General features: G+C 44.7%; 1 protein-coding gene across 1 annotated transcript in view; it reads left to right on the forward strand.

Moving 5' to 3' along the window:
* Positions 1-14,478, forward strand: part of si:ch211-186j3.6 (neural-cadherin) — a 593,489-nt gene that overhangs the window by 340,246 nt on the left and 238,765 nt on the right. Inside the window, exon 23 of the mRNA XM_068311636.1 lies at positions 1,110-1,203. Within this exon, the coding sequence (XP_068167737.1) occupies positions 1,110-1,203 (94 nt within the window). The remainder of the gene's footprint in view (positions 1-1,109; positions 1,204-14,478) is intronic.

Here is a 14,478-nt window from a genome sequence, read left to right on the forward strand (position 1 = left end):
TGCTTTTTGCAGACGATGTGGTCCTGTTTGCGTCATCAGCCTGTGACCTGCAGCGCTCACTGGTCCGGTTTGCAGCCGAGTGTGAAGCGGCGGGGATGAGGATTAGCACCTCCAAATCTGAGGCCATGGTCCTCAGCAGGAAACCGGTGGAATGCCTTCTCCAAGTGGGGAATGAGGTCCTTCCACAAGTGAAGGAGTTTAAGTATCTTGGGGTCCTGTTCACGAGTGAGGGAACAATGGAGCGTGAGATTGGACGGAGAATTGGGGCAGCAGGAGCGGTATTGCAGTTGCTTTACCGCACTGTTGTCACAAAGAGGGAGCTAAGCCAAGAGGCAAAGCTCTCCATCTACCGTTCAATCTTCGTTCCTACCCTCACCTATGGTCATGAGCGATGGGTCATGACCGAAAGAACGAGATCGCGGATACAAGCGGCTGAAATGGGCTTTCTCAGGCGGATAGCTGGTGTCTCCCTTAGAGATAAGGTGAGAAACACTGCTGTTCGCGAGGGGCTCAGAGTAGAGCCGCTGCTCCTTCGCGTGGAAAGGAGTCAGTTGAGGTGGTTTGGGCATCTGGTGCGGATGCCTCTGGGACGCCTCCCTAGGGAGGTGTTTCTGGCACGTCCAGCTGGGAGGAGACCTCGGGGCAGACCCAGGACCAGGTGGAGGGATTATATCTCAACACTGGCCTGGGAACGCCTTGGGATCCCCCAGTCAGAGCTGGTGGATGTGGCCCGGGAAAGGGAAGTTTGGGGCTCCCTGTTGAAGCTGCTGCCCCCGCGACCCGATTCCGGATAAGCGGTGGAAGATGGATGGATGGATGGATATTAGAGGAAGACCTCTATTATGGGAAGACCCACTTATTTTTAATGCTGCCTTTTTAAAGGCAATTTTTCCTCAACATTTTTTCCGAGTGCATTGTCATGAGAAATTGTTGGGTCTATATAGAATTAAGCATTTGTCTTGACCACCTCGTTTTATAAAGTGCCTTGATGTAACTTATGTGAATGATAGTTGGTTTGCTTGTATGCTTTGACACTAAATAGATAACTAAATTCAATGCAGTTCAGTTCAATACAATTTGACTTGTAGTCATGTGCTTTCTGTCATTAGGTCGTATGCCAACCACAGTGCTTGGAAAGGTTTACTCTCCTGATCCTGATGACTGGGACAACAAAACTTACATTTTTGAAGGACATGTACCCAGGTAAATAAGTGCAGCTCATACATTTTACATGACAATTGCATGATTTTAATCAGTGAAATCATTCTACAAGCCAAACAAGTATATTCTTGTTCCTTCTAAAAAACTACAGTACCAAAGGTTTGGACAGCTTGTCGTGTGAAGGTCAGTCCAATGTTTTTCTGGATGCATAAGATTTCTAATCTTAGAGTCGATCCAACTGCCAAGTTAAACTGCTTCTTCTTTTCCTTTTGGCTTTTCCCTTCAGGGGTCGCCACAGCTAATCAATTGCCTCCAACTAACCCTGTCCTTTGCATCCTCTTCTCTCACACCAACTACCTTCATGTCTTCCCTCATTACATCCATACACCTCTTTGGTCTTCCTCTAGGCCTCCTGCCTGGCAGTTCAAAACTCAGCATCCTTCTACCAATATATTCACTATCTCTCCTCTGGACATGTCCAAACCATCTCAGTCTGGCCTCTCTGACTTTATCTCCAAAACATCTAACATGTACTCATTCCTGAACCTATCCTTCCTGGTCACTCCCAGAGAGAACCTCAGCATCTTAATTTCTGCTACTTCCAGCTCTGCCTCCTGTCTTTTCCTCAGTGACACTGTCTCAAGACCAAACAACATCGCTGGTCTCACCACAGTTTTGTACACCTTTCCTTTCATATTAGCTGAAACTCTTCTATCACACATCTCACCTGACACTTTTCTCCACCCGTTCCATCCTGCCTGTACACGCTTCTTCACCTCTTTTCCACACTCTCCATTGCTCTGGAGTGTTGAGCCTAAGTACTTAAAATCCTCCACCTTCTTGATCTCTTCTCCCTGTAACCTCACTCTTCCACGTGAGTCCCTCTCATTCACACACATGTACTCTGTCTTACTGTGGCTTACCTTCATTCCTCTCCTTTCCAGGACAAACCTCCACCTCTCTAGCTTCTCCTCCACCTGTTCCCTGCTCTCACTACAGATCACAATGTCATCTGCAAACATCATAGTCCATGGCGATTCCTGTCTGACCTCGTCTGTGAGCCTGTCCATCACCATAGCGAACAAGAAGGGGCTCAGAGCTGATCCCTGATGCAGTCCCACCTCCGCATTGAACTCCTCTGTCACACCTACAGCACACCTCACCACTGTCTTACAGTCCTCATACATGTCCTGCACCGCTCTAACATACTTCTCTGCCACTCCAGACTTCCTCATACAATATCACAGTTCCTCTCTGGGCACCCTGTCATAAGCTTTCTCCAGATCTACAAGAAGACATTGCAGCTCCCTCTGGCCTTCTCTGTACTTCTCTATCAACATCCTCAAAGCAAATATTGTATTTGTACTCTTTTTTGGCAAGAAACCACACTGCTGCTCACAAATGCTCACTTCTGCCCTTAGTCTAGCTTCAACTACTCTTCCCCATGGCTTTATTGTATTGCTTATCAGCTTTACTCCCCTCTAGTACAACTCTGAACATCTCCCGTTCTTAAAAATGGACAACAGCACACTTCTCCTCCATTCGTCAGGCGTCTTCTCACTATCTAAGAACCTGTTGAACAACCCAGTCAGAAACTCTACTGCCACCTCTCCTAGACACTTCCGAACCTCTACACGTATATCATCAGGACCGACTGCCTTTCCAGTCTTCATCCTCTTCAGTGCCCTCCTCACTTCATCCTGACTAATCTTTGCTACATCCTGGTCCACAACTGTCACCTCTTCCAGTCTTTGTTCTCTCTCATTTTCCACATTGATCAACTCTTTCCGTCTTCCCATCACACTACTGGCACCTGTCAATAGGCTTCCGTCCCTATTCTTAATCACCCTAACCTGCTGCACGTCCTTCCCATCTCTGTCTCTCTGTCTTGCCAACTGGTATAGATCAGTCTCTCCCTCCTTACTGTCCAACCTAGCATACAAGTCATCATAAGCTTCTTGTTTGGCCTTTGCTACCTCTACCTTCACCTTAAGCTGCATCTCCCTGTACTCCTGTCTACTCTCTTCAGTCCTCTCAGTGTCCCACTTCTTCTTGGCTAACCTCTTTCTCTGTATACACTCCTGTACCTCCTCATTCCACCACCAAGTCTCCTTATCTACCTTCCTTCCAGACGACACACCAAGTACTCTCTTACCTGTCTCCCTGATCACATTAGCTGTAGTTGTCCAGTCATCTGGAAGCACCTCCTGACCACCAGAGCCTGTCTTAACTCCTTCCTAAAAATCATGCAACACTCTTCCTTTTTCAGATTCCACCATTTCGTCCTCTGCTCTGCCTTTGCCCTCTTCATGTTCCTCACCACGAGAGTCATCCTGCACACCACCATCCTATGCTGTTTGGCTACCACACCTACCATTGCTTTGCAGTCTCCTTCAGGTTACACTGTCTACACAAGATGTAGTCTACCTGTGTGCTCCTACCACCACTCTTATAGAAACCTATGTTCACCCTATGTACCTGCCTCTTCTGGAAGAAAGTATTTACTATAGCCATTTCCATCCTTTATGCAAAGTCAACTACCATCTGTCCTTCTGTGTTCCTCTACTGGATACCAAACCTGCCCATCACCTCCTCATCACCTCTGCTTCCTGCACCAACATGTCCATTGAAGTCTGCACCAATGACAACTCTCTTACTTCTAGGTATGCTCTGCATCACTTCATCGAAGTCCAGCCAGAATTTATCCTTCTCCTCCAGCTCACATCCTACCTGTGGAGCATACCCACTAACATTGAACATCAGACATTCTATTTCTAGCTTCAGACTCTTCACTCTATCTGATACTCTTTTTACCTCCAGGACATTCCTAACAAACTCGTCCTTCAAGATAAATCCTACTCCATTTTTCTTCCTATTTACACAATGAGGGAACAACTTGAACCCTGCTCCTAAACCTCTAACCTTGCTACCTTTCCACCTGGTCTCCTGGACACACAGTATGTCTACCTTCCTCCTCTGCATCATCTCAACCAACTCTCTACCTTTTCCTGTCATAGTTCCAACATTCAACGTCCATACTCTTGGTGTTCCTCTTCTCTCTCATCATGCGAACACACTTTCCTCCTCTCCTTCTTTGACCAACAGTAGTCCAATTTCCACCGGTGCCCTGTAGGTCAACAGTGCCGATGGTGGTCATTGTTAACCCGGGCTTCGACCGATCCGGTATGGAAGTCATAGGTTTGATTCGCATCTTTGATTTAGCAAAAGTTTTACGCCGGATGCCCTTCCTGACGCAACCCTCTGTATTTATCCGGGCTTGGGACCGGCACAATAAGACACTGGCTTATGTCCTCATGTGATTATATTAACTGCCAAGTTAAACTTGGAAGCAAAATTTCATGAAAAATTACATTGTGAAGTATCTACTTGCATTGTGGAACAATAATGCTGATCATTGTGCCGTATGTTGATGTCATAGTCAAGATACAGCATTCCCATGTAGTCATGTAGCACACTGTTCAGAGTATGGCACAAATGCAGCAATAAAAATAACGACAAATTGGCAATATGCCTCAACATAACATTTATTTGACTGATCATCAATTGCCCTGCAAGTAGGTGGAGTAGTGTACTTTCTTATGTCTTCTTGTGTTCAACATGATTGGGCGCACATTTTTTTACATGACCTGTTTCTATGGTGTTGCCCTCTATGGCTGTCCTTTTTTATAATACACTTTATCATGTTTGTGGAGCACTGGATAATTTTAATCCATACACACTGACTACATGGCCCCTCCTTTGTGAATCTTTTTTTTCGGCAAGATGTTTCAAGACCAAAAACTCTGGTTACAGCCTCCACAAAACAATGAATACCTGGCGTTTTCAAAAATTTTCACTTTGACCATCGATTTCATAAACCCTTCATTTTGTCAGCGATATGTGCATTATTTTGTGGATGATAGTCCTAACCGTAGGAAAAAAAATATGCGTTTTTAAAACTACCCAGCTACATGAGGACGTGGCCTAAGGTTCACAAGAAACATTCCTAAAAAGATGACGTGCACTGTAAAAGCAGGTGAGATTTTTTAAACTTAATTTCTTTATGTTGATGAAGGTAAAAAAAACAAAAAACAGTCACAGGTAGCTGTACATCATATCTATTCCCTGGAATTAAACCATAAATAATTACCTTTAGTTGGATTGGTAGACCGGGGCAGTGGTCCCTCTTTTCAAAAAGGGGGAATAGAGGGTGTGTTCCAACTATAGGAGGATCACACTCCTCAGCCTCCCGGGGAAGGTCTATTCCAGGGTACTTGAGCAAGGCGCCGTCCCCCCTACAAGCTGCTCAATTTGGGGCGCGTTCCAGAAGCCGCTGCCCGTCACTCTGCCTCCCAATTTGTGTAGTTTGATGAGTACTAAGTGAGTACAGTACTGAGTATGTACTAACTGCATGCTTACAGGCCCCCTTGTGTGCTGTGTTCAGGGGGCCTGTATACTATACTAACCTGACTGACTATGTAATTTCCCTCGCGGATAAATAAAGTATACTTCTTCTTCTTCTTCATTGTAAACCATGACAGTACTCTTCATAGGGAGCCTCCAATTGGCCCACCAGGCTTGCTGGGTTGGCACCTGTGAAACTCCGAATAACAACAAGCTCCAGGTCAAGAGCACATGGAACCCAAAAATGTTCCTCCAGAGCGTAACTCTCCCAACCAATCAAATACTAGAATCCATGGTCTGATGTCAGATTAGAAGGTCAGTGGTCTCATGGGCCAAAGGAAGCTTAGGGAGAGTGACAAGATGAACAGCTAAAAAAAAAAAAACAGTCAAGGGTCAAAAAAACAGAAAGTGCAATTTGGTTTTAAATATATTTAAAAAGAAAAGAAACTGTCCCTCTCACCCTTGTAGGGTGGTATCTATGTGTCATCCTCAAGCTCGGGTCCTCTACTAGACGCCTGGGAGTCTGAGGTATCTGCGCAGTATCTTAGCTGTTCCTAGGACTGAGGTTTCAGATGTTGGACTGAGGTTTCAGATGTTATTCCAGGAATCTGCTGCAGCCCCAAGGGCTCCTACTACAACGGGGAAGACATTAACCTTGATCTTCCACATATGTTCCAGCTGTTCTTTCAATCCTTGATACTTCTCAGTCTTTTTGTGCTCCTTCTTCCTGATGTTGGCATCAGCTGGAATCGCCACATCTATCACCACTGCTCTCTTCTGCTCTTTATCCACCACCACTATGTCCAGTTGGTTACTCATCAGCTGTTTGTAAGTCTGGAAGCTGAAGTCCCACAGGATCTTAGCCTTGTTGTTCTCAACAACCTTTGGTGGTATGTCCCATTTGGATTTTGGTACTTCTAGTCCATACTGGGTACAGATGTTCCGGTACACTATCACAGCTATTTGGTTGTGCCTCTCCATGTATACAGACCAGGCCAGCAGGACTGTCTCTGGGGCATCTTTACACAGCCTGCACCTTGGGCCAGATCTACTGTATTGGACTCTATTGCCCTTGTACTTAGGGCCTGCTCTTGTGCTGCCACAATCTGTGCTGTCTGTCAGTCCATCTTTATTCAGCCATTGGTAGGTCTTCTTTATATCAGCAACTTCCTCTATCTGACAGTGGTACATGCTGTGTACGGACTTTGTCCCTCCATGTTGTCTCCTCCTCCTCAGGTTTCTGCTATCTAAAGCATTCACTGAGCAGTTCATCTTTTGGGGCCATCTTCCTGATGTACTCTTGGATTTTTGATGTTTCATCCTGGATATTGGCCCTGATGCTCACTAGTCCTCGGCCTCCCTCTTTCCGCTTAGTGTACAGCCTCAGGGTGCTGGATTTTGGGTGAAACCCTCCATGAATGGTGGGGGGGCTTTCTAGTCTTGATATCTGTAGCTTCCATCTCCTCCTTTGGCCAGCTTACGATCCCAGCGGGGTATCTGATGACTGGCAGTGCATACATGTTGATGGCTCGGACCTTGTTCTTACCATTCAACTCTCTTCTCAGGATTTGCTTTACCCTCTGGAGGTATTTGACTGTTGTTGACTTCCTTGCGGCCTACACATGATTGCCATTAGCTTCCAAGGTATTTGTTTCTGTCCTTGATGTCTCCCATCCTGCCCCGTGGTAGGTCAACCCCTTCAGTTCTGATGGTCTTGCCTCTTCTCAATACCATCCGGGCACATTTGTCTAATCCTAATGATATCTTTATATCGTTGCTGTAGATCCTGGTGGTGTGGATCAGGGAGTCGATTTCTTGCTCACTCCCAATATACAGCTTCATGTCATCCATGTAGAGGAGATGGCTAATTGCCGTCCCACTTTGAAATCGGTATCCTTAACCACTCGGTGATGATGTGACTGAGGGGGTTCAGGCCTATGCAGAACAGCAGTGGTGATACTACATCCACTTGATGTTAACTTCGGCAATTGGCTTGGAGTTAGTCTCCAGGGTTGTCTTCCACATTCCCATTGAGTTCTTGATGAAGGCTCTTAGTGTCCTGTTGATCTTACACAGTTCCAAACATTCCAGTATCCACGTTTGTGGCATTGAATCATAGGCTGGTAGTCAATTCAAGCAGTGCACAGTTTGCCTGTTCTTACAGTCTCTGTGGACTGCTCTGTCCACCAGTAACTAGTGTTTGGCTTCCCTGGTGTTTCTACCAACTCCTTCCTGTGCCCTGCTCATATATTGATCCATGTGACTACTCATTTTAGTGTAGAGCATGTGAGTCCTGCAGGATTTTCGTGGCCATCCAGTGTTTGTTGCTCTTATACATAGGAGATGGATCTGGTTGGAAGTCCAATAACCTTAGAACATACTTTTGTGATATTTTCCAGGTCTAGAGGCTGACATAGCATGCATAAATTGAGGGTTGACAGAAAAACTTAGAAACATTCCCCATCTGGAGGACCTGAGAATGGACTGGATTTGGGAGAAAGAGACAATTGGGAGGTCAACTGGTTTGGTGTGTTGATTCTCCTAGACTTGGCATTAAATTTCCCAAGTCAGAGCTGCAAGGGTTTAACAAAGATTGGGTTTGGCTAAAACCCTGGGGTAATGAGGCCTAAGAGATCTCGTTCTGATTATGGGTCAGGTAACCAATGGTCAGAACCTTGGACTGAACCAGGGGTGGACCTGGGAGAGAGCCTGTGACTGCAAACAGGCAGAATGGTAGAAGGGACTCTAAGTAACAATGTGGCCTTTCAGTTCAGTCAATCAGGGGGTTATCAGGGGGTGCTTTCAATATGATACAACCAGCACTGTTGAGGGACAAACTGGAGATCACCAGGTTGGACCATCACCTAACGGACTAGATATTGGACTACTTGACCAATTGCCTGCAGTTCGTGAGGACCCAGTACTGTGTGTCAAACACGGTTGTCTGCAGCACGGGGGCACCACAGGGAACGGTTCTGGCTCTGTTCCTGTTCACCCTGTACACTGCAGACTTCTCCTACAACTCCCACACATGTCACCTGCAGAAGTTCTCTAATGACTGCAATCGTCGGCCTCATCACTGATGGGGATGACAGAGAGTACAGAGAACTGACCCAGGACTTTGTGGACTGGTGCCAGCGAACTGCCTCCAGATCAATGCGGGTAAAACCAAGGAGCTGGTGGTGGATTTCCAGAGGCGATCACTCTGCCCGGTTACATCGGTGAATATCCAGGGTACGGACATCAAGGTGGTGTCCTCTTACAAGTACCTGGGTGTTCACCTGAACAATAAACTGGACTGGAGTACCAACAGTCACTCACTTTATAAAAAGGGTCAGAGCAGACTCTATCTGCTCAGGAGGCTGAGGTCTTTTGGAATGTGGGGACCACTCCTAAGGACCTTTTATGACACAGTAGTAGCCTCAGCTATTTTTCATGGGGTGGTCTGCTGGGGCAGCAGCATCACTGCGGCCGACAGGAAGAGACTGGACAGGCTGATTAGGAGGGCAGGTTCTGTCCTAGGATGCTCCTTGGACTCAGTGGAGGTGGTGGTGGAGAGGAGGATGACAGCTAAGCTGTCATCGATGATGAGGAACCACTCCCACTCTCTCCAGGGCACACTAAGATCACTAGAGAGCTCCCTCAGCGATAGGTTGCTTCACCCAAGCTGTGTGAAGGAACGCTATCGCAGGTCCTTCCTACCCACGGCCTTCAGACTGGATAACCAGAAATCCTCTCAGCAGACCATTCAAAGAACTCAAAGAACAAAACATTCTAAATCTGGATGACCAGTGTAATCTGCAGTTTTGCGGTCTGTAGTGTATAGTTTTGTAAATATAACTGTAAATTTCTGATATGATATATGTTAATATGTTTACAATATGTGAATATGTATATTTCATATGTTGCATATGTTAATATGTATGTATATTATTTAAGTTTTTTTGTATAACCCCCCCTTCCCCCGTTGCCACAATCACACAAATTTCCCCACTGTGGGACGATAAAGGATGATGATGATGATGATGATTATTATTATTATTATTATGCTGCTTAAAGAGTGCTAAAGAGCCACATGCGGCTCCAGAGCCACATTTAGCACTTTATGTCATATAAGAAGGCTCTCTGTAGAAGTACAAATGCTTACTACTTTACATTAATAGAGGAAAATAAGGACAGCCCTCAGTTACTTTTCAGCACTGTATCCAGGCTGACTAAGAAACACAACAATATTGAGCCTACCATTCCTTTAAATCTGGACGGTGATGATTTTAAGTTCTTTCAAAACAAAATTCTAAATCTTAGGGATGAAATCTGTCATATACAAACATTAATCCCATAGAAATTTAGCCGTAAGAGGGCACAAGCCAGTGTCTTATTGTGCTGGTTCCAAGCCCGGATAAATATAGAGGATTTTGTCTGGAAGGACATCCAATGTAAAACTTTTGCCAAATCAAAGATGCAAATCAAACCTATGACTTCCATACCGGATTGGTCGAGCACCGGGTTAACAACGACCGCTATCTGCGCTGTTCACTAACAGGGTGCGGGTGGACATTGGACAACTGTTGGTCGAAGGACGAGAGGAGAAAAGTGTGTTCATAGGAAGAAAGAAGAGAAACGCCAACAGTATAGCACTGAGAGTAGGGACGCTAAATGTTGGAACTATAGCAGGAAAAGGTAAAGAGTTGGTTGACAGGATGCAGAGGAGGAAGGTAGGCATACTGTATGTCCATGAAACCAGGTGGAAAGGTAGCAAGGCTAGAAGTTTAGGAGCAGGGTTCAAATTGTTCCCTCATTGTGTAAATAGGAAGAAAAATGGAGTAGGAGTTATCTTGAAGGAGGAGTTTGTTAGGAATGTCCTGGAGGTTAAAAAAGTGTCAGAATGATGAGTATGAAACCAGAAATTAAAAGTATGATGTTCAATGTTGTTAGTAAGTATGCTCCACAGGTAGGATGTGAGCTGGAGGAGAAGGAGAAATTCTGGCTGGACTTTGATGAAGTGATGCAGAGCATACATAAAAGGGAAAGAATTGTCATTGCTGCAGACTCCAATGGACATGTTGGTGCAGGAAAAAGGTAATGAGGAGGTGATGGGCAGGTTTGGTATCCAGGAGAGGAATGAAGAAGGACAGATAGTGGTTGATTTTGCAAAATGGATGAAAATGGCTAAAGTATAGTATAGTTCCTGCCTCTTCCAGAAGAGGCAGGAACATAAGGGTGTCCTATAATATTGGAGGTAGGACCACACAGGTAGACTGCATCTTGTATAGACGGTATAATCCGAAGGACATCAGTGACTGCAAAGTAGTGGTAGGTGAGAGTGTAGCCAAACAGCATAGGATGGTGGTGTGTAAGATGACTCTGGTGGTGGGGAAAATGAAGATGGCAAAGCAGAAGACTAAATGGTGAAAGCTGAAAAAGGAAGATCGTTGCACGGCCTTTAGGGAGGGGTTAAGACGGGCTCTGGGTGGTCAGGAAGGGCTTCCAGATGACTGGACAACTACAGCTAGTGTATCAGGGAGACAGGTTGGCGTGTCCTCTGGAAGGAAAGTAGATATGGAGACTTGGTGGTGGAATGAGGAGGTACAGGAGTGTATACAGAGAAAGATGTTAGCCAAGAAAAAAGTGGGAGATGCAGCGTAAGGTGAAAGTAGAGGTAGCAAAGGCCAAACAAGGGGCTCATGTTGACTTGCATACTAGGTTGGACAGTAAGGAGGAAGAGACTGATCTATAACAGTTGGCAAGACAGAGAGACAGAGATGGGAAGGACGTGCACCAGGTTAGAGTGATTAAGGATACGGACGGAAGTGTCTTGACAGGTGCCAGTAGTGTGATGGGAAGATGGAGAGAGTACTTTGAAGAGTTGATGAATAAGAAAAACGAGAGCGAACAAAGACTAGAAGAGGTGATTGTTGCTGACCTGGACACAGCAAAGTTTAGTCAAGTTTAATTGAGGGGGGCATTGAAGAGGATCAAAAGTGGAAAGGCACTCAGTGCTGATGATATACCTGTAGAGGTATGGAAGTGTCTAGGAGAGGTGGCAGTAGAGTTTCTGACTGGGTTGATCAACAGGATTTTACAAGTTAGAAGATGCCTGAGAAATGGAGGAGAAGTGTGCTACTGCCCATTTTTAAGAACGGGAGATGTTCAGAGTTGTGATAACTACAGGGGAGTAAAGCTGATGAGCCATACAATAAAGCCATAGGGAAGAGTAGTTGAAGCTAGACTAAGGGCAGAAGTGAGCATTTGTGAGCAGCAGTGTGGTTTCTTGCCAAAAAAAGAGTACAAATACAGTATTTGCTTTGAGGATGTTGATAAAGAAGTACAGAGAAGGCCAGAGGGAGCTGCAATGTCTTCTTGTAGATCTGGAGAAATCTTATAACAGGGTGCCCAGAGAGGAACTGTGATATTGTATGAAGAAGTCTGGAGTGGCAGACAAGTATGTTAGAGTGGTGCAGGACATGTACGAGGACTGTAAGACAGTGTTGAGGTGTGCAGTAGGTGTGACAGAGGAGTTCAAGGTGGAGGTGGGACTGCATCAGCGATCAGCTCTGAGCCCCTTGTTGTTCACTATGGTGATGGACAGGATGACAGACGAGGTTAGACAGGGATTTCCATGACCTATGATGTTTGCAGATGACATTGTGATCTGTAGTGAGAATAGGGAACAGGTGAAGGAGAGGTTAGAGAGGTGGAGGTTTGTCCTGGAAAGGAGAGGAATGAAGGTCAGCCACAGTAAGAAAGAGTACATGTGTGTGAATGAGAGGGACCCAAGTGGAAGAGTGAGGTTACAGGGAGAAGAGATCAAGAAGGTGGAGGATTTGAAGTACTTAGGGTCAACAGTTCAGAGCAATGGTGAGTGTGGAAAAGAGGTGAAGAAGCGTGTACAGGCAGGATGGAACGAGTGAAGAGAGTGTCAGGTGTGATGTGTGATAGAAGAGTTTCAGCTAAAATGAAAGGAAAGATGTACAAAATTGTGGTGAGACCAGCAATGTTGTTTATTCTAGGGACATTGTCACTGAGGAAAAGACAGGAGACACAGCTGGAGGTAGCAGAGATGAAGATGCAGAGGTTCTCTTTGGGAGTGACCAGGATGGATAGGATCAGGAATGAGTACATTAGAGGGACAGCGCATGTTAGAGGTTTTGGAGACAAAGTCAGGGAGGCCAGACTGAGATGGTTTGGACATGTCAAGAGGAGAGATAGTGAATATCTTGGTAGAAGGATGCTGAGTTTTGAACTGCCAGGCAGGAGGCCTAGAGGAAGACCAAAGAGGAGGTTTATGGATGTAATGATTCAATACTCACTCTGAGAAGGCAGTGTTGTGCAGGCCTTGTTTCACGTACGGCTTCACTACATCACTGATTTTTAATAGGTGGTCACGCGATTCCGTACGCCAATCTATTGGCATCTCGGAAAGCAGCGCACTTTTGTGAGACACACAAGTGTTTTAAACAGTCTATAAGAGTGTGGGAAAATGTAATACAAATAGAAGGTTGTTTAATGTCAGAATGGGGATGGTTCATAAATGTTTAAATTACCGTATATAATAAAATAAATAGTTTGTCGCTATATCTCAGAATTTTGTTTTTGTGGGTGGTTCCTGGAATGCATTAACCGTTTCTCTAGCTGTGGTGTCATAAATGATGGTCATTTCAGTCAGTTTTGTTTTTTGATGTAGTTGTATGACATCTATAAAAGCTGTGGCCGCAGGTTCTTCTTTCTGATTGACAATAAAAGGAGTAGAATGACGCCTCTTCAGAAGTGATGGTTTTTGTCTCATTTGAGGAACACTATAAACGCCCCGGTCCTGAATGCTACATCGGTGGCAGTGGTAGGAGCCACTAACAGTATTATGTTATGTACTTTTGCAAATTTGACTAAGTAAGACATCACTGAAGGCCTATGTGTAACACCCATTCAGATTTTAGGAAATTAAACTCTGAGAATTTACTGGATGTTTGGCCAACGCTGAGGTTCGACTACTGGAGCAGGAGGTGTAATAAATGGGACAAACTCAGTAGATTTTATTAGATGACTTGTATTGAAATTTAAGGAAAACAAACGGTCATCTATACTTATAGTTCAGAACACTATTAATATCATAGAAAAATTACATTTCACAGTGAAAGAAAATTGGCCTAAAAATCATTAAAATAATAAACAAAACACACACCCCGGGATCTTGTAACAGTCTCTCAATGGTGGTCTCCTCTGAAGTGTGTGCAAAGAATTAATAAGATGCAAATTTTCCTACTGCTGAAGTAGAATTTCAAAGTTCATGTCCATCCAAAGAAATTCAGTAAATCTCAGTATCAGTTGTTTCCATATCAAATCCTGGGACAGTGGCCCGCCATCTTTGGATCGGACCATGCGTTGAATCTGGGTGGCGTATCTCCTTCGAAATGGCATTGATGTGGCACCGTTGAGCATCAATTAGCGGTTTTGGTGTATTTCCGTGATGTATCCCCATAGAAAACAATTCAAAATTCCAGGTCTTAACAATTCAACAAAAACTTGTGGTCATAAGTTCCTTTCACTCATTAATATTATAGCGTGGTGTACGAGAACATCTTTTTTCTCTATTTTCCTTCTCTCCGCTCACCCTAGGCATGCTGCTCCAGGTGGAAGTCACCTGCACTGTTCTCGCAGGCCTTTTCAAATTAAAGCCATTGACTTCCTCTTTTCACAATAACATTGATACTTATTTCTAATATGTCTCTGAATTAAATATCACTTTCAGTAATAGATTACCACTTTCAGTAAACCTTTATACTGACAGGGTTACATAGGTGTAAAATGCATGGCCTGCCGCTGATGAGGCTGTAGTTCAAGCAAGCAATGCAGTATGTATGGAAACAAAATTACAAATGCATCCAAGTACATTTTTACCTCCATTTCTGTTACTTT

Source organism: Antennarius striatus, chromosome 1 (assembly GCF_040054535.1).
Source record: "Antennarius striatus isolate MH-2024 chromosome 1, ASM4005453v1, whole genome shotgun sequence".
In the NCBI taxonomy this organism is placed as follows: domain Eukaryota; kingdom Metazoa; phylum Chordata; class Actinopteri; order Lophiiformes; family Antennariidae; genus Antennarius; species Antennarius striatus.